Raw genomic sequence first — 27,638 nt, forward strand, 5'->3', positions numbered from 1 at the left:
TGCCTGAGCGTAGGCGCCATAAGCTCCAAACTGGATAGCCATGGGGTTGAACATTCCCATCTGTCCAGCCATTTGCTGCATACGTCTCATTGTGCGTTCCTTATCTGTGTCTGCAAACTTCACCACCAGACTCGAGGATGCCCCCTAATGGAGAAGAGAAAAAATATTGTTAATAATATACATGATGAATATGAAAACATGGGGATAAAAACCATGACATTATAATTACAATGTAAATGTCATATTATCTATCTATCTATCTATCTATCTATCTATCTATCTATCTATCTATCTATCTATCTATCTATCTATCTATCTATCTATCTATCTATCTATCTATCTATCTCATATCTATCTATCTATCTATCTCATATCTATCTATCTATCTATCTATCTATCTATCTATCTATCCTATCTATCCTATCTATCTATCTATCTATCTATCTATCTATCTATCTATCTATCTATCTATCTATCTATCTATCTATCTATCTATCTATCTATCTATCTATCTATCTATCTATCTATCTATCTATCTATCTCATGTCTATCTAGCTCTTGGCAGTTGCGCAGCTTCTGGTTAAATCTGACATTAAAAGAGAATATTTCTATATTGACTGGAAATCCTAAGTTTAAATTAATGAATGGCGCACGTGTCCTCTGGAGCCACCAGGGTGCACAAGACCCATTTTTAAAGACATTATGTTGTTATTGATCAGGCTCCTAATTGCAGCTCATCGACAAAGGAATATTTTTAATGCATACATTTCCTGCTAAGTTCCAGCCGGCCCAGTCTTAATTAGAGTGCAACGTTCATTTAATTAACTGTGATCCACTGTGCTATCCGCTAAGCTGGGTGTAATGACCGCAGAGCTGGGGTGGGGATATGCAGGCGATTTCAGCTCAATTGAACATTAGCAGCCGTTTCCTTGAGTTTGCTTTAAAATGATTATTATATGGTTTGTTTTATTTTTTTGTGACTTTTTGTTGTCTTTAGGTTTGTTTTAGGGTCTGAACATTGTGAATTGAAGAGCCATTTACAGATCAGGCTGCCGATAATACGTTTTCATAATGATAATGATAATTTGCTTGTGCAAGGATCGTATACAACTGGTGAAAATGATCATTCATGCATACAAATTCTTGTTGCCTGTTGTTCATGTACTATGCAAATAAAACACTGCTTTTTTAAAATAATTTTTCCTTCTTTACTGCTAATCCAAACACAGTGTTTACACCCGCCCCTCTAAAAAAACAACTAAAAAAAATTCCCATTGATGTAGCGGGAAAACATGTATCCATTATGATCAGTCGGAATCTGTTTATTTCACCTGTATATAGTAACTGATAAAAAGCAGAATGCAAAACGAATTCAAACTGAGGTGCGTCAGTACATTTTATGCCAAATTTACCTTAGTGCGCTGTGCGATACCTTCTGTTGGCGACCCCCATATGGTGTACTGTCACACAGTGTACAAATAACAATACCATACAGTGTCTAATTATATGGTGCCCAAATAACTGCATCGTATGTTAACCAAATAACACATAGTTGTCTAATAACAATTCTTTATAGAACCGCCACCTCCATACGCTGCAAAAATATACTGTACTACATAAGAGTACCACACAATTCAACCATACAGTGCTCAAATAATACCAACATACAGTAACTAAATAACAACGCCCTACATAAAGTTATCTTAGAACCAGTGCTATAAAATGTCTTAATAACACTGGTATACAATTAATATTAAGATTTGTAGCGGTCACAAGCCTTGGGTGCCTGGCTTTTTGCAGTGCTCCCTTCAGCAGGGGTGACTGATGCCCCATATGTGACCGCACAGATTACACACCCCAAAGGTAGGCCCTGCCGTAGACCTCATGCAATTGGCAGGTTTTGGAATCAGCATTACACAGACCCTGAATACAACACCGACCAGCGACCATACTGTACCCTATGTGCCTCAGATTTTACACGAAGGCACTTAGGGGTTTCACATAAAATCTGTGAGAAATACAATTGTAGCATGTATCATCCCATTCCAGATTATGGAAATTTTTTCCGCTTGAATCATTGCTTCTAGTGTCATACAGTATCATACGGACAGAGGCACCATATAGGGGCACATGAAGTGTCTATGGGTTCATAATATGAACCATTAGCCTATATGTCTGCCGACAGAGTCTATACAAGTAACCCTGAGAAAGCATATGACACCACCCTTATTCCTACCATACAGGAATAGTCCTTTTTCTAAGACTTATCCTGTGGAAAGCAAGAAAAGAACAAAGCAAGGAGATTTTTAACCAAATGTAGCCAAATCTTTTATTTGAAGCACAAATGACCCAACTGAATCTACAGTATATCTAATTCTAGACATATTTTGAGAAGACTAAGATTTTTGGGAAAGAATTATGCAGAGAAAAGTTGGTAAAAAGAGGATGAGGACGACCATCAATAAGATGGATGGAGAGATCATGAGAAGGACTTTGGGAAGCCTGAAGAGTCAAACAGAAGACTGGACACCTTGGATAAACACTGGTTATATGGACACCAGAAGTAGTGAACTTTGGGAACAATGTGGATCGTAAGGAAAAATAAATAAGCAAATCCTTGACCAAATCAAAATGATTCTTCCACTCTAAACACCAGCCTTATCTTCTAATTTTCATGAATTATGAAGTGACCCAACATTAGAGAAGACACTTAAACTCAGAAGAATAGTAGACAAAGGAGAATAAAAACTGATGGTTGAGGAGAGCAGCAAAATCTTGAACATGTCATCAAATAGCGTGAACAGAAGGCGGAACATTATGGAGAAACACTGGTCATATGGGCACCGGGAGCCCTTGGACTTTGGTGGTGGCAAAGACATTTGAAAATGCCATGGACAGGAGTAGCCTATGGCAGAGCAGGGAGATACCCCCCTGCTCTGTCATAGTGTTCAATAGTATCTGAATCCAAAAGACGCAGAAACTATTGAATGTGGTGTCGCTACTGCTGTAGTAGCCATAGCGGCTGCTAGCAGAGCTTCCAGGCATGGGGAGCCCGTACCGGCTGGCAGCACGGCCCCCTCATGCCGGGGGCCCCGTAGCAGCCGCTATGGCTACTACAGCGGTAGTTACGCCACTGGACAGGATGGAAACCAAACAAGTAGATCCTTGAACAAATCTAGCCAAACCTTCCATTGGAGTCCGACCAGACTGAAGTTGTATCTCAATATGGATGCATTATAAGAAGGTCCAGCTTGTAGAAGAAGACAATTATACATGGAAAAATGGAACAGGAAAGAGGACAAACAGCAGCAACATAGATGGAGACAGAAAACCAACTTGACAGCACTCATGGGTTTTCATGTATCACGTGGTCGGTCTTGAAAAAAAAAAATATGGCGCAATTGTGTTTCCCATACATTATTTACTAAGGTATTCGATGATATTGTAAAAGAAACCTACAGTCATACAGGACTTCTCTACATGTCGAGATGATAGACAATTATGAACTGGCCCATACATTTTTTACTGCCATTTTTGGTGGGTTCACAAAGAAAATAAATGGGTTGTACTAATGATACAAGTATCACTAAATGCCACTCTACCAATAGATGATTACACTCTCTTGTTTTTTGCTATTACTATTGTCCTGTTTTATTCTGCTTTTAAGTCTACATTAATTCTGTTAAATCTCTTGATAGATATAAACCAATTGCCAAGCCCTGGGGGTAAGCTATATTAGACCATGGAGTGATGGGGGTGGTGGACAGGGGCTCCACTTGTGAATTACCTCATACATCAGGACTGGTGCAGCATATTGAAAGCTGATAACAGTCTTTGCACATTACATATAATCGTCACTAAGTGCTTTTTGTCTGATAATTTAATGAAAACCCAGATCATTTTAACCGTCCTCAGTGTCCTTGTACCTGTTTAGCACAAGATTCAATCCAGTAGATGAGGTTTTAATGATTCCACTGACTATCTGTAATTGTTCTGTAATTGGCCAATACGATTTCTAAAAAAAACACAAAAAAAAACAACAGACAACACATCGCACTCATCCTATTGGATAATTAATATTCAGCCACCATTCCAGGATAGAGGAAAAAAGTCAAATGAAGATCATTTGTATTTGTCTGCAAATAAGAGAACATAATAATATGAAATGGAAATAGGAGAAGTATCTGTCCCTATCACTTTTTATACATTGATGGTGGCCATTTTGCATTCTGGGCTAATATTTAAAAAAATATGCGATAAATGTATAGATATTAGGTGGATAGATAGGCAGATTGATTGATAGATAGATAGATAGATAGATAGATAGATAGATAGATAGATAGATAGATAGATATTAGATGAATAGATAGATCAATGGCGGATCATCATTGGGCGTTTTGGGTGGCCATCTGCGTTTTTGCCGCGAACGCTGTTGTGTATATCCTGTAAAGGACCTGCAGACAAAGGTCCCATGACCAAAGCTCCTAGAACAGCAGCAAGAGAGAAGACCGTGAGGTGAGGTGCAAGGTAAGAATAAGGGGATCATGGATTTGTTTAAGGGGTCTGCATTTAGGTGGTCTGGGGTGTGTATTTAGGGGGTCTGGTCTGGGTCTGTATTAGTTTAATGGGTCTGTATTTAGGGGTCCTGTAGTAGTTTAAGGGGTCTGATCTGGGTTCCTGTATATTTAGGGGGTCTGGTCTGGGGGTCTGTATTTAGGGGTCTGGTCTGGGGTCTCTATTTAGGAGGTCTGGGGTCTATGTTTAGGGGTATGGTCTGGGGTCTGTATATATTGGGTATGTGCACACACACTAATTACGTCCGTAATATACGGACGTATTTCGGCCGCAAGTTCCGGACCGAACACAGTGCAGGGAGCCGGGCTCCTAGCATCATAGTTATGTACAATGCTAGGAGTCCCTGCCTCGCTGCAGGACAACTGTCCCGTACTGTAATCATGTTTTCAGTACGTGACAGTTGTCCTGCAGCGAGGCAGGGACTCCTAGCATCGTACATAACTATGATGCTAGGAGCCCGGCTCCCTGCACTGAGTTCGGTCCGGGACTTGCGGCCGAAATACGTCCGTCAATTACGGACGTAATTAGTGTGTGTGCACATACCCTTAGGGTGTCTGGTGTCTGTATTAGTTTATTGGGTCTGTAGTTAGGGGACCTGGTCTAGGGTCTGTATTAGTTTAGGGGGTCTTGTCTGGGGTCTGTATTGGTTTAGTGAGTCAGGTCTGGGGTCATTATTAGTTTAGGGGGTCAGATTGGGGACTGCATTTAAGGGTCTGGTCTGGGGTCTGTAATAGTTTATGGGGTCTGTATTAAGTGGGCCTGGTCTGGGGTCTGTATTAGTTTAGGGGGTCAGGTCTGTGGTCTGTATTTGGGGGTCTGGTCTGAGGTCTGTATTCATTTATGGGGTCCGTATTTAGGTGGTCTGGTCTGGGATCTGTATTAGTTTAGGGAGTCAAGTCTGGGGTCATTATTAGTTTAGGGGTCAGGTCTGGGGTCTGTATGTAGGGGTCTGGTCCGAGGACTTTATTTAGGGTGCTTGTTCTGGGGTCTGTATTTGTTTAGTGGGGTCTGGTCTGCGGACTGCAATAGTTTAGAAGGTCTGGGGTCTGTATGTATTCTAATTTATTAGTTAGCGTGAAAGAGGTTGTCCGGGCACATCGATAGGTCACCAGTATGAAAAACCGGTCTGCGCCCAGACAACCCCTTTAATGTATGGTTCCGGCCTTGGTGTCTGAATTTCTGTGTTTCCATAGAGGCTGGAAATGACTGCGGAAGCGAGGAGCAAAGATGTCTCATCAGGAGAAGTCGCTATACTGGTCTGTGTCAGATAAAGAAGAAAGAGAACGACTCCCATCAGAGAAGACGTCACTTGTGAGTAACTGGATCTATAGAGGATCTGTCCGTTCTCCTGACATGTCTGTTGCAGGAAATCCTTGTATTCCACATAAAGTCTTTGTGTACCCAGGACTAATAGACAAATGCGTGTTACCATTCCCATTGTCAAGAGGATGTGTCAATACACAGTGTGATACAGTCAGCAATGATTGGAGACTGTCAGTATGTAGGGACACAGCCCTTTGAAAAGAGGAATCGTAACACCTGTTTGTCAATGCTCTCACAGAGAGGTGGTGTTCACTATAGACACAGCAGATCGGCGATAGGGAAGGGGGGGCCTATGTTTGTGGAACAGTCCAGGGCCTATGGTCAACTTAATACGCCAATGAGATAGTTAGATAGATAGATAGATAGATAGATAGATAGATAGATAGATAGATAGATAGATAGATAGATAGATAGATAGATAGATAGATAGATATTAGATAGATATTAGATAGATAGATAGATAGATAGATAGATAGATAGATAGATAGATAGATAGATAGATAGATAGATAGATAGATATTAGATAGATAGATATTAGATAGATAGACAGACAGACAGAAGGATGGATGGATGGATGGATGGATAGAAGGATGGATGGATAGATAGATCTTTATATGCTCATACTAAATAAAACAGAACATTGTTGGACACTTCCTAAACATCTAGCACTCCCTGCATCCTTCCCTTTGTCAATCTCTTTAATGTCCTCCTCTCATTCCCACAGCACAGAAAGTGCATAATTGACATATAAATACTAATAATTTACATAAGACTATACATTGATCAATGTATTTATATGTAAAGTGCATCAGCAGGGGCCCTTCACCGGAACCGCCTATAGGCACAGGCCTACTGTGCCCATAGCTAAACCCAGCCCTGGTTACATGACAGTCCCTCAACATTTATCATTGAGTTCCATTGGTACGTGTCCAAAATGTTAAAATCTTGCAAATCAAATGGGCAAAGTTGCATTGTGCCACTCAAGTCCTGGCATCGTACGCAAAAAAAATGACCCTGTAACCCAGATGGATGTACAGAGAATATACAGAGGAGGAAGAAAGAAAATCCAGATGTGAAACTTATGAGCAGAACTGGAGACGGCCATTTACGATAATAAAGCACTTTGCGGCGCGCCATTATTGCCATTTGCTATAATGGGTTAATTTGCCTTTTTGACGATTCCTACAGTAGCTGAAAAGCTCATTTCCTAAGTTGTCAGCAGCAGAAAATTGAGTTGTTGCGCACACCTACGTGTGACAGGTTGCTTTTCCAGTTTCGTTCTCACCTATTGATATTCAATTACACAGCATGGGCCTGCCTGTACTGTGTATCCGCAGAGCACTATAGGCCTCCCCCTCACCAACATTGTACGAAAAACACAAGACAGTATTCATATAGAGAAACTCTGAAACCAACCGCAGAGGGGGAGGGGGTCTCTAATGTATAATATAGGCCTTCATATTAACCCTTCAGCACTACTTCCTGGATATTTATAAACAATTGGTGGACTACAAGCCTCAGCATGCTCTGTAAGGCATTGTCACTTTTATAGTAGTTTTGTAAATACATTACATACATTATATTACTTATCTTGTATTGATCCAGCCTGTATTATACTCCAGAGCTGCATTCATAATTCTGCATTTCCTTATTTTTCAGTATTTGCATTCTGAGAATTATTGTCTTTATATCAGGCTCTATATAGTCACCTGTCAACAAGCTTGTTGACTGCTTCCAATACCAAACTGAAAATTTGTGATTGTAGTCCTGGAGTATAAGGCAGACTTTAACTCAGGATCAGTAAAAGATAAGTCAAGTAAGTGGCTCAGCTTTTTATGTAGAGTATATCTGTATACAGTATATCAGTTCTAAGGTAGACATATTCTTTAAAAGGGAACTTACACTAATCTTGTGCTATCTGGAGGGATTCAAAATACAGTTTCAGGACTGCGGAGAATTTATTTCCCCACTGTTTCCCCATTAAAGAGGTTGTCTAGGACTAGAAAAAAATATCTGATATAATTTTTTTTTCTAGAAACAGCGCCACTCTTGTTGAAAAGGCTGTGTCTGGCATTACAGCTCAGTAATATTTGCTTAATTACCAGACATTGACAATAATAATTCTGTTTCTGGGAAAAAATCATACCCCTTTCTCCAATCAAGGGCAACCCAGAAGAATGCAGTCACTATTCTGTAAAGAATGCAGCAGATATAGGTTAAAGTAATAAAGCCTGTGTCTACTTATGCATTTCAGGGTAGGTAGAGTTAGAACCTAAATGCTAATTTATTATATTAGGGAATTGCTTAGGATGCAGATACTTTTTTTTGTAGCAATGAATTTAAAAACACATGAATAAAAACAAATAAATAAAAAAATTAGTCTTTTTGCATTAATATAATTGTACACTAGGTGGCAGTAAAGACAATGTACCTTTCTGCAGTTTGTGGGGACTATAACAATACAAAGGGTCCGATGCTATAACATTAAAAAAAAACAGTCGTTCCAACTAAATCCTGGATTGTGCGGGAGTCCTCTGAAATATGAGGGGGGTTTAGGACTCTTGGTCGAGCAGGCAAATGTCCCACACAGCTAAGAAACAGCACGACATCTAATCAGGCCCGGGAACAAGGGGTGTAACTATAGGGTTTTTCAGAGGTTACAGTGGGCAAAAGGGGGCACAAAGGCCTCTCCCTAGGAAGCTCAAGTTACGTCTCTGCCCAGCAGATTGTAGATGTTTGTATATGTACCGTGTTGGCCAGAAGAAACCTCCATCATCAAAGGAGGAAAGATTAGAAAGAAGTATCTCTAGTGGGCACTGGTCAATGTATGGTACTAGACGGGCAGTGTCTGAAGTGAGAACTGGTCACTGTATGCCACAACGGGGCACTGTATAGCATTATTTGGACATTAAAATAAACAAACAGGTAAATAAATAATCGCAACCCAAACACGGTAAATTTCTTTAAAAAGCTTCCGGTGCAATTCAACTCTACAATGCTGCGGGGTCTTTAGAGAGCGCCAGCACTGCCACATGTGACTTTTTTGAGGCCTCTGTGACTTTTTATCTTTTTTTTCTTTAATATATTTTTGTTGACTTAATGCCACCCACCCAGCTTTACACCAGACCCATAAAAACACATTAAAGGACCAATTAGTCGCTTTGTGTCTGGGACGTGAGTCTGGTCGTCAGTCTCTCCCTCTCATCCCATATGGATGTAATGAATTCTACGGCACAAAACAGTTGGAGAGAAGAGAGACATAGAGTGAAGCCCGCTGGGTCCCTCAGGGCCTTTTAGCTGTCCTGCCAGCTGCCTGCCCCGTTACAAAGATGTGACTGGAGAGAAAAAAAACCGCTGCAGATGAGCACTTCATCCCCAAAAGGCCATCTTCTGTGCCTGGATGATTCATACCCCCTGTCAGGAAGCCTGGCTGCCTGGCACTTTATTTCCGGCCTAGCAACAACTGATTTATGAGCTCATTTATAAAACAATGGGCATGGAAGAGAAAAAAAAAGTTGTCCTGTGCCGCTCTTATAGCTGAAATTAAGGAAACGCCGCTGAAATAAGATGCCAATAATGGATCTATCTACAAAAAAACACAAGTTGGCAATGATGACAATTAACCCTCAAGTTTCTGATTCACTGCATTTTGTGGCTCCTATACAAGTGTCCTGGTTGAGAGAAGTCTCCCGAGCGGCAACTCAATGAGGCAATTACGATGAGTAAACTAGGGGGAACGATGATGACAACTGTGTTTAGCAAGTTTAGTAGTAGGAAAAGGTTGCCTCTTTCTGGTATGGGACCCTCCCTCCTTAGTATGAATTGATCCATCTTTTGCCAAGCCATGTCTTGTGACACCAGTATGCTTTTAATTTAAAGGAACACTCCATTAAAAAAGGTACATTGTCATATGCCTAGGGAGGGCCTGTGGGGGTGGAGCATGACACATGGATTCTTTCTTTCTTTGTTCTTTGAATTCCTCAAAAAAAAAATTATGACCTCGTAGGAGTCTAAGGCTTCATGCACACGACCATGGCCATGTGCACGGCCCGTGATTGCGACACGGACGGCTGTGGAGTGCCATCCGCGGGCAGCCCACAATTCACGGACCGTGCACACATTGATTTGAATGAGCCCAGACCGCAAACTCGGACCGTATAATGACCTGCCCTATCTTTTTGCGGTCTGGGTTTCCGGCCAATGCACGGACCATAGAAACCACGGTCATGTGCATGGGCCCATAGAAATGACTGGGTCCACAATTCACCCACACATTTGCGGGTGATTTGTAGCCGCAAAAACACGTTTGTGTGCATGAGGCCAAATGTCTGCTTATTTCAGATTAACTTCAATGAGTTTGAATTTCCAGATTTCTGAATCATTGCTTATAGTGGCAACTTTTATTAGGATTGTTGTTGCCTTTTTTAGATCATGAAATTAAGGGGTAACGTTTAATACCCCAGACATTGCTACGCAGAACAGATGACCCCCTTTCCTTCGGCGGATTACAAGCCAAACATTTCAGTATCTGCTGTATTTAATAGTAATGGGCTTTAAGTAGTGGTGGCCTTGAAATACTTTACACTCTGTGATCAGATGGTATTCCTCCTCATCATAGACAGTGGACGGTACAAATAGGAACGGGGCAATGGCTGTATTACAAGTCTCAATGCATAAAATATACACATATTGGGTATCGTCTCAACCGTAATAACACATTTATAGCGTCATTCATGTTTACACTGTTATGAAATAAAAACTGCCTTCTTTTACTTATTAATGTGAGGCTCGAGGTATTATGAATTTTGAACCTCCATGTGCCTCACATTAATAATAATTAACCCCATCATGTTTCTCATACATTAACCCAATGTTGTCCATTATGACTGAGGAACATGATGGGGCAATTACTATTAATTTGAGGCACACGGAGGTTCAAAATTCATCACACCTCGCGCTTCACATCAGAAAATGGAAGAAATTTTTTTTTCATTATTTTTGGCAAAGTATTGTTTTGGCATCGAGTATCGCAATACTACACAAATTATCGGTATCAAAGCTCAAATTCTGGTATCACGACAACCCTACCCCATAGTGGCTGCAGGGGCTACTAGTTTAACCCCTTTAGTAAGAGAACAGCTCTCCATAGTACAGTCACACAGAGAGATGTTGCTATTAAAACCTCCAATCTGCTTTCTTAGATTAATCTATAACAAAAAAGCAGATTAAGAAAATTATGAAAATCTAATTTAAATCAAATGTACCCCCCCCCCCCACCAATGCCGAATTGTGACACCAGCAGCACGGTTCCTGTTAATTTTCACAGTACAGCTGTCAGTGGGTCTGTAAATAGTGCTCTTCTATAGCCAACACTCTCCTTCCACACATCAACTGTTCAATTAACAGAAGAAGGGAATAAAGAGGACTGCAACCTTCTATCAGGGCTTTGATGTTTCCCGGCAATTTATGAAAGTGTACACAAATCTAATTACAAGCCCCACTGCTTCCCATTTACATGAATTTACTCCAGTTCCGAGCTGTTTATATCAAAATAATTGTTCAAAAATATATATATATATCGCAGCTGATCTTGGAAGCCAGCGCCCCACTCTGCGGAGCCGATCAGGAGGGCCTGGAAAGATGGGGATTGACACTCAAATGAAGGAAATTCCCAGATGCTGTTGTTTTTCTGTAAGATAATAAGGCGGACTCTGATAAACAGGTTGTGTCAATAACGTAAGAAAATGATTCGTTTAAAACGAAATAAGAAATCAGCGGCTCAGGCGGCGCCTTTGTTCAGCGCTGATAAGACTTTAGGTGACACGATTATTGCCCATTGTTGTGATTTATTGATTTGTATAGGAGACGAGGCTTTGCAGCTTTTTATACAATTGTGGCTTCTTAGCTCCGTCAAGCTTGCAATCTAACGTGCTCGGGACAACAAAGGGTCTTGTCCAAGGGTATGACAAGGTAGTACTCCAGTGGTTATAGTATAAGGCCTGTTTTACACGAGCGTGTGCGTTTTGCGTACGCAAAAAACGCGGCATTTTGCGTGCGCAAAAGGCACTTAACAGCTGCGTGTGTCATCAGTGTATGATGCGCGGCTGCGAGATTTTCGCGCAGCCGCCATCATTTTGACACTCCGTTGGAATGTTTGTAAACAGAAAAGCACGTGGTGCTTTTCTGTTTACATTCAGAGTTTGACAGCTGTTGCGCGAACAACGCAGTTCGCACGGAAGTGCTTCCGTGCGACCTGCGTGGTTTTCACGCACCCATTGACTTCAATGGGTGCGTGATGCGCAAACAGCGCACAAAGAAAGGACACGTTGTGAGTTTTACGCAACGCACTCGCGCTGCGCAAAACTCACGCACTGTCTGCACTGCCCCATAGCCTAATATAGGTGCGTACGACACGCGTGAAAAGCACGCGCGTATATTACGCTCGTGTAAATGATGCCTTAGGCACGGAGCTGCTGTTCTTGATTCCGTCAGATCGTTTATCTGCATGACCCAATGTATATAGTTAAGTGCTTAAAGGGATTCTTCACCTATACTTATTTTTACAAATTCCCTATTATGGCAAATGGGCGACCTAGGGTCTCCCATCTATGGGCCAGAGCAGAGAGGAGCTGCAAGTGTCTTCTGTTTTAGTGGACTCAACCCAGCCATGCATATACAGGATAGTCGCGCGTTCATTTAAAGAGGCTCTGTCACCAGATTATAAGTGCCCTATCTCCTACATAATCTGATCGGCGCTGTAATGTAGATAACAACAGTGGTTTTTTATTTTGAATTTTTTTTAGCAAGTTATGAACAATTTCAGATTTATGCAAATTAGTTTCTAAGTAGACAACTGGGCGTTTTTTACCTTATAATCTGGTGACAGAGCCTCTTTAAGGGCTCCAATTTCTCATGAATCAAATTCAATACAATGTCGCGAGATGCTAGCAAAACCATTGACAGGCTGCAATTAACATCACAACCACTAGGTGGCTACACATAGACACGTGACAGAGTATATAGAAAAATCATGTTTTTTTTTAAAGCTGGTCATCTCACGCCACACATCTCAGGATATGTTGAGATAAGAGAAAGGTAAGGAAGGAAACATCTGTTTATTCATAGGTCTCTCTGTTTTCACTTCTGCAGGTTATACATCGGGCCTGGAGTCCCCTTTAACCCTTTCCTGCTCTGCGGCATATATATATGTGGTTCTGGCAGAAAGGCCTTATTGTAAAGTGCCATAAATGTACATCGCAGGAGCTGAGCCCACACCATCAGTAGCGGGTCTTAGTTGCAACATACAGCCGACACTCTGCTGCAAAGGCTAGCGACCCGGCATCTAAGGGGTTAGACATAGGGAGGGTGCTCCCTCTATCACCCCATCAGCACTACCGCATCGTGATTGCCAGGTACCGATGGTTTTCCATGGCAGTTGGGGGCCTAATAAAGGCCCCCAGGTCTGCAATCTTTGTACTCCAGAAGCAGGGCCTAATAGGATGCCTGTCAGTTTTCACTGACAGGTATATTACACTGCAATATAGTATTGCATTGTATTGTAGAAGCAATCAGATAATTGCATGTTGAAGTCCCATAGTCTGCTTGCTGTTATTGCATACCTCCCAACTTTTTAATTCGGAAAAGAGGGCCATTTTTAAGCCACGCCCCCTAACCACGCCCAATAACCCGCATAAACACATCAAATCACAGCCAGATCCTTCTGCAAATAACGCAAGCACATTCTCACTGCGGATCTCTAGACTGTCTGGATATCACAGATATTATATTTCAGGTTATATCATCTTTATGTTACTTTTCCTATCTTGGGTATAACACTTGCTCATCACGGCGGCAGCTGCAGGACAAACCAAAAGGCTGAGAACAATGAAAGTCAAGAGGGAGACCCTGTGGTGGATAACTTTTCAATTGACAGGTAGCAGAGTTACATGATGGGGATTTTTTTTTTCCAGTTGTGTAACTATGCTACCGGTCAATGGAAAAATCCTCCACCAGAGCCCCCCTGCAGATTGCTCCACACACAGCCCCCCTGTACATAGCGCCAGACACAGCCCCCCTGTAGAGGGCTCCACATACAGCCCCCTGTAGATAGCTCCACACACAGCCCCCCTGTAGATAGCTCCACACACATCCCCCTGTAGATAGTGCCAGATACAGCCCCCCTGTAGAGGGCTCCACACACAGCCCCCTGTAGATAGCTCCACACACAGCCCCCCTGTAGATAGCTCCACACACATCCCCCTGTAGATAGTGCCAGATACAGCCCCCCTGTAGATAGCTCCACACACAGCCCCCTGTAGATAGCATCAGATACAGCCCCCTGTAGATAGCGCCACACACAGCCCCCCTGTAGATAGCTCCACACACATCCCCCTGTAGATAGTGCCAGATACAGCCCCCCTGTAGATAGCTCCACACACAGCCCCCTGTAGATAGCATCAGATACAGCCCCCTGTAGATAGCGCCACACACAGCCCCCTGTAGATAGCTCCAGACACAGCCCCCCTGTACATAGCTCCACACACAGCCCCCCTGTAAATAGCATAAGATACAGCCCCTGTAGATAGTGCCACACACAGCCCCCCTGTATAGCGCCAGACACAGCCCCCCTGTACATAGCGCTAGATACAGCCCCCTGTACATGGCATCAGATACAGCCCCCTGTACATGGCATCAGATACAGCCCCCTGTACATGGGATCAGATACAGCCCCCTGTACATGGCATCAGATACAGCCCCCTGTATATAGTGCCACACACAGCCCCCTGTAGATAGCTCCACACACAGTCCCCTGTACATAGCGCCACACACAGCCCCCTGTAGATAGCTCCACACACAGCACCCCTGTAGATAGCTCCACACACAGCCCCCCAGTAGATAGCTTCACACACAGTCCCGCTGTAGGTGCCACATTGCCGCCAGAGCGGAGAGTAGTAGAGGTAGGCTTTATTCACACGACAGGGTCCGAGTGTCGGCCGATAAAAACGGCCTTTTTGGGCCGTTTTTCCCGGCCGTTTTGCATCGGTTCCGATTCTGTTCCGGACCGTGTTGCCGTTTTTAACGGCCGATTTTGACCCGTTTTGCATCCGTATTTTTCCCTGTCCATTTTAAAATCGGATGAATTTCATTTAAATTTGTTGCCACACACAGCCCTCTGTAGATAATGCCACAGTCCCCCTGGTAGGTAATGCCACACAGCCCCCTGTAGGTAATGCCACCAAGCACCAAGCCCCCTGTATGTAATGCCACCCAGCCCCCTGTAGGTAATGCCACCCAGCCCCCTGTAGTTAATGCCACACAACCCCCTGTAGGTTGCACCATCCCCCCCTTCAAGGAGAAGTCACTGACTTCAATGTCCATATATGGACAGTGTAGTCACTGACTTCTCCTGGAGAGTAATCCCCGGCGACAGGGTCGGGATTCCGCTTCGGAAGTGAGTGACGTCACTGTGTGCATATATGGACCGTGTGGTCACTCACTTCTTCTATAGCGGAATCCCCGGCCACAGGGTCGGGATTTCGCTTCACAAGTGAGTGACGTCACTGTGTCCATATATGGACAGTGTAGTCACTCACTTCTCCTGTAGCGGAATCCCCAGTCCCCGGCCGAGGATTGGGGATTCTGACTCCTACAGGGAGCAAAAAAAGACCCTCCTCCTCCTCCTCACATGCACTCTGCACTGTGAGGAGGAGGAGGAGAGAGAGCGCGAGCGACGGAAGACACGGCCATCACTCGGGACACATTCCGGTGATTGCCGTGTATTACCCGGCCCCATAGATTTCTATGGGAGCTGGGCAGCCGGGTAAACGGCCGAAAATAGGGCATGTCATCCTACTGCAGCCGTGTGACAGCCGTTTTATGAACGGCTGTCACCAGGCCGGGAAACCCTGTCGTGTGAATAAGGGCTTAGCCGGCCCTACTGCTGCCACTCTCCGCTCTGCTTTGACGTCACTCACCGTCAGAACAAGGCAGGAGTCTTGCAGCGGCATTCTCACTGGTGTCGATGCCGGCCCGGGAGTGAACCAGTCCAGTCACCTGACCGGTGAGGTCAGGTGACAGGTCAGGTGACTGGACTGGTCCACTCACGGGCCGGCATCGATCCCAGTGAGAACACCGCCGCAAGACTCCTGCCTTCTTCTGATCGCTGTTGTAGTCAGCAGCGATCAGCTGTTCTGATGCAGCGCCCAGCGGGACATTTACAGACCGCCCGGGACGGCGGGACAGCGGTGAGAAACCGGGACGGTTGGGAGGTATGTTATTGCATGGGAACATGGCTTGTTACAGTGTATCAGTTTATCAGAATCCTACAGCTGTATCATTGGGAGAATTACAGAACATTTGCGGATGTAAATATTTTTTTCCAATTTACTGACAGCCAGCAGAGATCTTGAAAATGGTGAAGAATTTCATAAAAAATTGTACAATCCAATCAACTGGTAAAGAGTGATTAGTATTCTGCAGAATCAATAGAAAATAATATTTAGAATTGAAACACAATGGGGAAATTTATTAAGACAGCATTTTATACGCCAGTTTTAATAACCAGATCGCTGGAGTAAGATGCGACACATTTATTGAGAGGCGAGCCCCTCTTAATAAATGTGTCACACCTTTCATCTGGCCGTGCACCACAATTGTGGTGAGGTGAAGGTGAGTGTGGCGCGACACCGCAGTGGCCGTCTGCTCTGGGAGCCTGAGGGTAGGAGCGAAGTGAAAAGAAAAATTCTTACCTCAACGCTTTGCTTCTCCACTCACACCAGACCGCGGTTTATACAAAGTCTGTACGCTAAGCACCGTCAGAACTTATAAAGTGACGCAGCACTCAACAGCCAGAGTAATGTGTTACATAAAAAGTCCTGACGCTGCCCGGCCTCGCTGCCCGGCCTCAGTAGCTTGTATGAGTCGTGGTCTGCTGTGAGAGCCTGAGGGGAGAGACAGGGCGGTGAGGTGAGCATTTTTTTTTTTATTGTCCAACACGCAAGGGGGGGGGGGGTAGTCTGATTAAAGGGGGCAAGGTACACGTCCGGCATGGACCTCTACCTTGCTACGGCCCACAGAATGAAATCCATGACATCTAGGAGCTGGCGTTGATTTACGCCATTTTCTGGCGTAACTTCTAGTTAATTTGATGCAGAGGGCCCATCCCCTTTTAATAAGCCACACCCCATCTTTTTCAAAGTAGCGAGGGCAGCGTATATTGCCTAAAAAGTCACAATTTATCCCGCAAATCTTTTGGGCCTTTTGCAACTTTTCTAGGCCAGAAAACTGGCATAGAAGGGTAGATAAATTCCCCCCAACATCTATTAGAAAGCAGAAAAACTTCAGAAGGATTAAACTTTATTTGTATTTAACCTAAAAAGATATTTAAATGACAAGTTTTTTTTTAGCTCTGCTACATCTGTCGCTACAAAGCGGATGTACATTGTTTATAGAAATATTATTTCTCTAACTTTAAGCAAAAAAACGACAAGATTCCTGGATTTGATGAAAATTTTGCATGGTATAGAAGTTGTCTGTGAATTTACGGCACCTGTAAAGTGACAGATGAGGAGCGCTCGCTCAGCAATTTCACACATGCATGCACACACACACGCCTGTTGGTACCATGGGCAATGAGTGGAGGAGCTGCTGCTGACAATCTGTAGACAGATTCATTTGGAGGAATTCATCCTACACCTGTAGAAGTGACAGAACTTCCCCCTTCAGGACTCAACTCCGGGGTACGGGGAGGATCATTAGCATTCTGCTCATTGCCCCCATCCCCTAGCTGCTCCAGTCTCTAGGTTCAGAACTAGGAAGGGGGGTATCGTCCCAGCAGCTGCCAAGCAGCTGTGCCAGTCACTTGCATTGAGCGCTTGATAATGTCTTGTTTTCACAAAATATGTTCTGCTTTTGTTGCGGGCAACCATGTGTGACTCGGAGGTGCCACAGTCTTCAAGGAGACTCTTTGTACTCCTGATTACTTTCTGTTTTATTGAATATGTTCAGGTTGTTTTCCCAGCTTAGTACAATGACTGTGGTTAGTGGAGTGCTCTATACATACAGTAATGAGGACTGGAGTTATCGCCAATGACTGCTACTGAATATCAATGACTAATATCTACCTTACAGGTAAAAGTTTCTTCAAGTTTTTTTTTGATACTCATCTTAGAAGTTCAGATGTAGCGGTAATGAGTTTGTCACTGGGTACAATAAAAGCAAACTCCCACCACACTTTTCCTACAGATGTAGCCAAGTTCATCTTGACTGATAACTTGCTGCAGCGTGATATCACACAACCAAAGCCAGTTAAAAGTCATGTTTCTTTCCACTGTGTATTTAATGCGTTAAGAGTCAAGATAAAGATGGCTACATCTGTACATTTGGGAACAGAACAACCCTGGTGCTTGTTGCTTTCCACAAACTTGAGTTCGGCCCCCTCTTATAACGGGTTTTGCATGTTATGGTATTATATGATATCTGAGGTTTTTCTATAGAACCAAAGATAGTTAACTTAAATTGCTGTTTATGGACATTTGCGTAAAAGTGGCATGTCTTGGGGGCAGTGCTCTTGTGTGCGTCTTAAAATGTACCGTAAATTAAGATTTTAAAGTTGAGTCATCACAAAGGATGTATAGGATACTGCATTTATTTGCCTTTTCAGCACTTCTCTGAGGCCATGTTGGGCTTTGCTAAGCTGCCTGTTTCTAACCCTGTACAAGCTTTACTCACAGACCCTCCCTTTGCTTTCTCTTAAATATGAGGTAGAAAGAGGATGATTTATTATCCTTCTAATGGGTGAGTAAAGATTTCCCTAAGAGAAGCAGGATACAGGACTTGCAGGAACAGGCACTTCACTCATACTGGTCAGGATTTACAGATACAACATGAGGGACAAGGCAGCAGGGACGAGTCTATGGGAGGGGAAAGTAAGAAATATTCTGTACAGGAAGAGGTGGAGTCTGACCAGGGAATAGCTGTGGGAATAATTGTGTCATGGACATGACACAGAGAATACTATAAAACATTATTAGTATGGCCTACCAATGGAAAATGATGCAACCTTTGCTGTAGCCCTACTGGACTTGAAGTACATGCAATGTTTTTAGTCATGGCTTATGATCATAAGCCATGACTAAGGACCTAGCGAGGGTCTGAAACGCGTAGGCTACTGCCTATCCTCTCTTTCTCTCTGTACTTTGGACTATACCTACCCGTCACTAATTTCTGTTCGTAGCTTCTGTGCTTCGATTTTAACCAAGACCAAATAAAACTTGGAAATAGATTTCCGTTTTAACAGAATTTGCACTCTCAGCGCTGGTTCCAACTCCCCTGTTTCTGATGTATCTTTTGCGTGCACCGACACGAGGATCCGTGTGCTGATTCCTATACCCTTCTTGTGACAAGGTGAGCTGGAGGATTTTTTTTTTTCATATTTTTTCTGTACATGCAATGTTTTCTTAAGGAGCTCCAGGTCCTGCTCTTCTCTAATCTTCGGTCGAGACCTATGTTTCCTGTGTCTGTGATACAAGTATAATGTGTATAACACAAGCCCATTACAAGAAGGCCTGCACTGCGGAGATGGACATGAAGATATCACCCAAGATGATCCATCATACAAGATACTTCCATTGACAGCATGATGTTCAATGTTAATTAGATAAATAAGACTCTGCTACCTCAGCCATGGTAGAGAAAGAAGCTGAGATGAGCCTTGTAAGCCTAGAATAGAGAGTGGGATATACTATAGCTACCGGCATATTATTATTTCTTAGTATGAAGCCTGTGTTTTGAAGAGCCATTCATCTCTAAATATCCAACTCCATAGACGTCATCAGGAGAGACAATAGGAAGAATGAGTCCCTTATTGACGGTGGTGAAATGTCAAACCATAATTATGTATAGTAAATATCTTCTATGGAGAGCTCTCACCAATGTGTGAGGAAAGGGAAGTGACCAATGGCTAGCACATTTCCATATGGCCCAGTTTTTATCCCCTGTGAATAAGTGATCCTCGATACAATGTAAAGGGTTTTCGTACCATCTGGTATTATGAAGTTGATCCTGATCAAATTTTCAGAATGGGCAGGCGATTTATTGTCAGCGAAAAAGATGGTCTAAAATGTAGAACAACCATGGCTAAGAGTAAAACCCTCTGTTTTTTTTTTAGAGGAGTTTGCCCAGTGTTATCTGTCACAAAGGATCTGTGGACCCACTGGGCCGTACCGCCTTGGCGGTATGGCAGCTGGCCAACAGGGCTCAGGTCAATGTCTATAGATCGTACAGGTACCTGTGGCAGCTCGGACAGTAGCAAGGCAGACTTGGCTGGGACTAGGCAGCAGGTAGACGTCAGGTGAGGTGAAGCAGGTCAGGCGTGGTATACAGCACGGTATACAGCTCAGCACAGTACTTGACCAGGATAGTATGGAATGCAGGGAACAGGAACAGGAACACACTAGGAGACCATTGCATAGACAAACTAGGGAAACAACAACAATGCTCAGGCATCAAAGCAGGGGGCTGGACCCCTCTTATAGTCCAGGGTACTCACGGCCTGATGTTCATCAAAGTCCGGTGCGCGTGCTGCCCCTTTAAGTGCGGGCACAAGCGTGCGCCCTACGGGATCCGGCTGAGGTGAGTGGTAGCGAGCGCTGGAGTCTCCTGAGGAGGAGGCTGGGGCCATTGCCTGCCGACTCGTGGCTGCGGCTGTTAGGGTGAGATTGGAGCTGACAGCCCGCAGCCACGGACATGACATTATCTATCTATCTATCTATCTATCTATCTATCTATCTATCTATCTATCTATCTATCTATCTATCTATCTATCTATCTATCTATCTATCTATCTATCTATCTATCTATCTATCTATCTATCTATCTCTGTATGTATGTATGTATGTGTGTGTATGCATGTATGTATGTATGTATGCATGTGTGTGTATGCATGTATGTATGTATGTATGTATGTATGTGTGTATATGTATGTATGTATGTGTGTATGTATGTATGTATGTATGCATGTGTGTGTATGTGTGTGTATGTATGTATGTATGTGTGTATATGTATGTATGTATGTATGTGTGTGTATGTGTGTGTGTGTATGTATGTGTGTGTATATTTATGTATGTATGCATGTATAGTTAGATAGTTACATAGTTAGTACGGCTGAAAAAAGACACATGTCCATCAAGTTCAACCAAGGGAAGGGAAAAGGGAAGGAAAAATGTCTACACATAGGAGCTAATATTTTTTTGTTCTAGGAAATTATCTAACCCTTTTTTAAAGCCATCTACTGTCCCTGCTGTGACCAGCTCCTGCGGTGACTATTCCATAAATTCACCGTTCTTACTGTAAAGAAGCCTTGTCGCCTCTGCAGCTTGAACATTTTTTTCTCCAGACGGAGGGAGTGCCCCCTTGTTTTTTGAGCGGGTTTTACAAGGAACAGGATATCACCATATTTTTTGTATGTGCCATTAATATATTTATATAAGTTAATCATGTCCCCCCTTAGTCGTCTTTTTTCAAGGCTAAATAGGTTTAATACTTTCAATCTTTCCTCATAACTTAGATTCTCCACGCCCCTTATTAGCTTCGTTGCTCTTCTTTGTATTTTTTCCAACTCCAGGGCATCCTTTCTATGAACTGGAGCCCAGAACTGAACTGCATATTCTAGATGAGGCCTCACTAATGCTTTGTAAAGTGGCATTATTACATCCCTGTCCCGCGAGTCCATGCCTCTTTTAATACACGACAATATCCTGCTGGCCTTTGAAGCAGCTGATTGACACTGCATGCTGTTATTGAGTTTATGATTTACAAGTACACCCAGATCCTTCTCAACAAGTGAATCCGCCAGTGTAGCGCCCCCTAGGACATATGATGCATGCAGGTTGTTGGTACCCAGATGCATAACTTTACATTTATCTACATTAAACTTCATTTGCCAAGTGGACGCCCAAACACTTAGTTTGTTTAAATCTGCCTGTAATTCATGAACATCTTCCATAGTCTGAACTATATTACATAGCTTGGTGTCATCTGCAAAAATAGAAATAGTGCTATTAATCCCTTCCTCTATATCATTAATAAATAAGTTGAATAATAGTGGTCCCAGCACTGAACCCTGGGGTACACCACTCATAACCGGTGACCATTCAGAGTAGGAATCATTGACCACAACTCTCTGGATACGGTCCTTGAGCCAATTCTCAATCCAATTACAAACTATATTTTCTAAACCTATAGTCCTTAATTTACCCATTAGGCGTCTATGGGGGACAGTGTCAAATGCCTTTGCAAAGTCCAAAAACACTAAATCCACAGCGGCCCCTCTGTCTAGACTTCTGCTCACCTCTTCATAAAAACAGATTAGGTTAGTTTGACAACTTCTGTCCTTAGTAAAACCGTGCTGGCTGTCACTTATAATGCTATTTATTGTCACATAATCCTGTATATAGTCCCTCAATAGCCCCTCAAACATTTTCCCCACGATGGATGTTAAGCTTACTGGTCTATAATTACCCAGGGAAGACCTAGAGCCCTTTTTGAAAATAGGCACCACATTTGCCCTGCGCCAGTCCCTTGGCACTATACCAGTCACTAGAGATTCTCTGAATATTATGAAAAGGGGGACAGAAATAACTGAACTAAGCTCTTTAAGAATTCTAGGGTGTAACCCATCTGGTCCCGGGGCCTTGTGCACATTTATTTTATTTAATTTAGCTTGGACCATCTCTACATTCATCCAATTCAGTATATCAACTGATATATTAACAGCACTGGCACCGGCTACATCAGCTGCTCTTTCTTCTGTTGTATATACAGAGCTAAAGAACCCATTTAGTAACTCTGCCTTCTCTTGATCCCCTGTGATCAACTCCCCATTACCATTATCTAGGGGTCCTACATGTTCAGACCTTGGCTTTTTTGCATTTATATGCTTGAAGAATTTTTTAGGATTTGTTTTACTATCCTTGGCCACCTGCCTTTCATTTTGTATTTTTGCTAATTTTATTACATTTTTACAGATTTTATTAAGCTCTTTATATTTTACAAAGGCTACAGCTGTACCCTCAGATTTGTATTTTTTAAATGCCCTTTTTTTGTCATGTATTGCCCCTTTCACAGAAGGTGTAAGCCATGTGGGGTTTAATTTGAGTTGTTTATACTTATTACCTGTAGGAATAAATTTTGCACTATAATAACTCAAAGTAGATTTGAAAATCTCCCATTTATCATTTGTTCCATTATTTGACATTAGTTCTTCCCAGTCTATATCCTGAATTGCAGCCCTCATCCTGGGGAAATTGGCTTTCTTAAAATTAAATGTTTTTGCCCTCCCAGCCTGCGTTTGTTTTTTACAGTATAGGTAAAATGTAACTATATTGTGATCACTGTTACCGAGGTTTTCACGAAAATTGACATTCCCAACAAGATCTGCATTATTAGAAATGACCAGATCCAACAGAGCTTCACCTCTAGTCGGGTCTTCCACAAACTGGCCCATAAAATTTTCCTGCAACAGGTTGAGGAAATGTCTCCCCTTTGCAGTTGAAGCCGAACCATGACACCAATTAATATCCCGGAAATTAAAATCTCCCATTATCACTACAGTACCCGCCTGTGCAGCCCACTCCATCTGTTTATATATCTGACCTTCCATCTCCTCAGTTATATTGGGGGGTCTATAGATTACACCAAAAGTAATTTTTTCAGTGTTTACCTCCCTTTCTAGTTCCACCCACAAGGTTTCAACCTCCTCACAGTCTTCACCCACTATTGTCTCTTTCACACTCGCCTTCATATCACTTCTCACATACAGACATACACCACCACCTTTCCTATTTGTCCTGTCTTTACGAAAAAGTGTAAAACCCTGTAGATTTACAGCCCAGTCATGTGAAGAGTCCAGCCATGTTTCAGCAACACCAACTATATCTATATTTTCTTCCAGTATCAAGGCCTCCAGCTCCCCCATTTTGCTTGCTAGACTTCTGGCATTTGTGAACATACACTTTAACTTGCCTGTCAGTTTTTCACTTTTATTATCAGAAATGTGATTTGACATTAATCGGTCCTTTTTATTTACACTGATGTTTTGTAACGAAAGGATCTCCTTATCTTGTTGTCTAGTCCTCTCCCCACATTCTGTTTCTCCCCCCACCAATATAGTCTGACCCCTCTCTAACCTGGCTACCCCTTTTTTTTCTACATTGACCTCCCTCCTCAGCCCTAGTTTAAATACTCCGCCACCCCAGCTAGAATTCTCTCCCCCAGCACAGCGGACCCCCTTCCATTTAGGTGCAAATCATCTGCAGAATACAGTTTGTACCCCAATGAAAAGTCAGCCCAGTGCTCTAGGAACCCAAATCCTTCTCCTCTACACCAAGACTTCAGCCATGCATTTAACTCCCTAAGCTCCCGCTGTCTTTCCCGTGATGCGCATGGCACAGGCAGTATTCCTGAGAATACAACCTTGGAGGTCCTTCCCTTCAGCTTGTAGCCTAGTTCTTTAAAATTATTCTTAAGGCTCCTCCACCTACCATTTATTCTGTCGTTGGTACCGACATGTGTATATATGTATCTATGTATATGTATGTATGTATGTATGTATGTATGTGTATGTATGCATGTATGTATGTATGTGTGTATATGTATGTATGTATGTATGTATGTGTGTGCATATGTATGTATGTATGTATGTATGTATGTATGTGTGTGTATGTGTGTGTATGTATGTATGCATATATGTATGCGTGTATATGTATGTGTGTGTATGTATGTATGTATGTATGTATGTGTGTGCATATGTATGTATGTATGTATGTATGTATGTATGTATGCATGTGTGTGTATGTATGTATGTATGTGTGTGTATATGTATGTATGAATGTATGTGTGTGTATGTATGTATGTATGTATGTGTGTGTATGTATGCATATATGTATGTGTGTGTGTATGTATGTATGTATGTATGTATGCATATATGTATGTGTGTGTGTATGTATGTATGTATGTATGCGTGTATATGTATGTGTGTATGTATGTATGTATGTATGTATGTATGTGTGTGTGTGTGTATGTGTGTGTGTGTGGGGGGGTGTAATTGTTTCTTGCAAGGATGCACTCTGACAAGGTGGAGGAAATAAGTGTCATTAAAGAAAGTTGTCTTTTGTAAACTCTGAAGGAACATATGTTGTGTGAAGAAGAAAGCGCAGAGCAGCAATAATACTGACAGCTTCGGAGATAGAGGAGTGCGCTCACAGACAAGGAGCCTGAAACCTGACAGGAATACTGAGGGGTGTTACTAAACCACTTCAGGAAAGTTCTGGGCAGGGTTTGAAATGCTGAAGAGTGGTATCATGTTAAGGGAGTGCAAGGATCATCTAAAGCAGAGGTTCCTCAGCTGTTCCAAAACTACTGACAACCTGTGGCAAAGGGTCTTAACATGCATATAAGTTGACAGAATTCGCTGACTCTGTCAAGTCATTGCGCACCTTAATTCTTAATATCAGTTGCCTTGGTAACACACCAAGCCACCAGACGTAGATGCGGAAACAGCAGGACTTACAGTAGCCGCACAAGAAACAGTGAGTTACCAAGTGAACCTCGTAGTTTTTTATTAAAATATTACAGCACAACATCACAGAAAGCACAGCTGGGCTCTACCATCTTATTGTATTAGTCATGAACTCCCCATCTCAAATTGGGATTCTGTTTGAAAAAACATGGCAGAAACCTAAGGCTGAAAAATAAATGTGGAAAAGACTAAATAAAAACAGATTGCAAAAACTGAATATATATGTAGCTGAGCTGAGTGATCGAATTGTGATATCTTGGGGTGTGACATAGAAGTGCAGGTAAAACGTTTGAATTTTCTGTACTCAAAGAATCATTACCATGTGTTGGATATGGTATGGTGTTGCATAGGACTGCAGTTGAAACAACTGCATTATCTGTACTCATACGGTAAATTTACCAGCATGTGTTATCTGCGATGTTACATAGGGCTGCAGGTAACACCTACTATACTTCTTGTACCCAGAGATATCATCCCCTTCTGTTACATAGGACTGCAGGAAAACCCACTGCACTCTCTTGTATTAAAAAAGTGATTTACAAATAATGCCACCTCGAAATGAATAACTCAGCTCTGCTATACTTATTTAAAAATAATAATGATGACTTTATCAGTAGGTACGTGTTGAAGGTAATGATAGGGGTGGTTGTACAAAAAAGGATCTTTTCCTCTTGGAAAATAAAATTTTTCAGGTTTCTGAAAAACTCGTTGGACTTCTACTCTTAGTGCTCGTTTTATTATTGTCAGACTATAACTAATGTATGTTCTATCATCATAAAGTTACGATAATGCAGCTGGCACGGTCTGAATCTGCTCCACCATACACAGCACGGACACCTTGCCAGATTTCATCAACATAAAGTGAGAATCATCTGCCAGCACACATTGTTTTTCATGAACGTAATATCGATCGCTTTATGGCGTGTAAGTCACTGAGGCTCTCAGTTATACTGATACAATGTAACAAACTCTCAGCTGTATGGCAAAGACTAGCTCAAGACTTAAAAAACAAGTAGAGGTCTTAAACATTGTAAGAAATTGAAGCCCAAAGTTTATTAGAACGTTGCAGAACTTTTCATTATTAAAGGATTACGTTTAATTTGAAGAGTAGACCCTGAGTAGACAATCAGACCTTATGGACGACAAAAAACAAACTATAGAACAACAGGTAGTGTGCAGAATAGCAAACAAGTAGGACAATGTGCAGTGTATAGTGAAATGAAGATACAGCATCCTCTGTGGTACATTTACTAAATAACTATTACAGGTTCATGGTAAATGCACAGTGCAGAATAGTTGCAGTGTTATATGTGGCTAATAATATGCAGATGTTATTGCACTATATACACAGAATACACAAGAAGTTACAGCTCCATGGATAGCACATGAAATAAAGACATTAGAGCACCATGGATAGCTCACAATACAAAGGGTATACAGCAACATGGATAGCTCATGATACAAAGAGTACACAGCACCATGGATAGCTCACAATACAAAGGGTATACAGCACCATGGATAGCTCATGATACAAAGAGTATACAGCACCATGGATAGCTCATAATACAAAGATAATACAGCACCATGGATAGCTCATGATACAAAGAGTATACAGCACCATGGATAGCTCATAATACAAAGATAATACAGCACCATGGATAGCTCATGATACAAAGGGTATACAGCACCATGGATAGCTCATAATACAAAGATAATACAGCACCATGGATAGCTCATGATACAAAGAGAATACAGCACCATGGATAGAATATAATACAAAGAAAATACAGTACCATGGATAGCTCATGATACAAAGGGTATACAGCACCATGGATAGCTCATAATACAAAGAGAAAATAGCACCATGGATAGCTCATAATATAAAGAGTGAACAGCACCATGGATAGCACATAATACAAAGGGTATACAGCACCATGGATAGCTCATAATACAAAGAGAATACAGCACCATGGATAGAATATAATACAAAGAGAATACAGCACCATGGATAGCTCATGATACAAAGAGTATACAACAACATGGATAGCTTATAATACAAAGAGAAAATAGCACCATGGATAGCTCATAATACAAAGAGTACACAGCACCATGGATAGCACATAATACAAAGGGTATACAGCACCATGGATAGCTCATAATACAA

The 27,638-nt window shown here is 42.2% G+C and overlaps 1 protein-coding gene across 20 annotated transcripts in view; it reads right to left on the reverse strand.

Moving 5' to 3' along the window:
• Positions 1 to 27,638, reverse strand: part of CELF4 (CUGBP Elav-like family member 4) — a 1,056,008-nt gene that overhangs the window by 102,490 nt on the left and 925,880 nt on the right. For all 20 annotated transcript variants that reach the window (XR_012850895.1, XM_075840567.1, XM_075840583.1 and 17 more), the window contains one exon: positions 1 to 144. Coding sequence is in view for 19 of the 20 variants with exons in the window: in XM_075840567.1 (XP_075696682.1) it covers positions 1 to 144 (144 nt within the window). In the remaining variant the exon portion in view is untranslated. The remainder of the gene's footprint in view (positions 145 to 27,638) is intronic.

This window comes from Rhinoderma darwinii, chromosome 1, assembly GCF_050947455.1.
Source record: "Rhinoderma darwinii isolate aRhiDar2 chromosome 1, aRhiDar2.hap1, whole genome shotgun sequence".
Taxonomy (NCBI): Eukaryota; Metazoa; Chordata; class Amphibia; order Anura; family Rhinodermatidae; genus Rhinoderma; species Rhinoderma darwinii.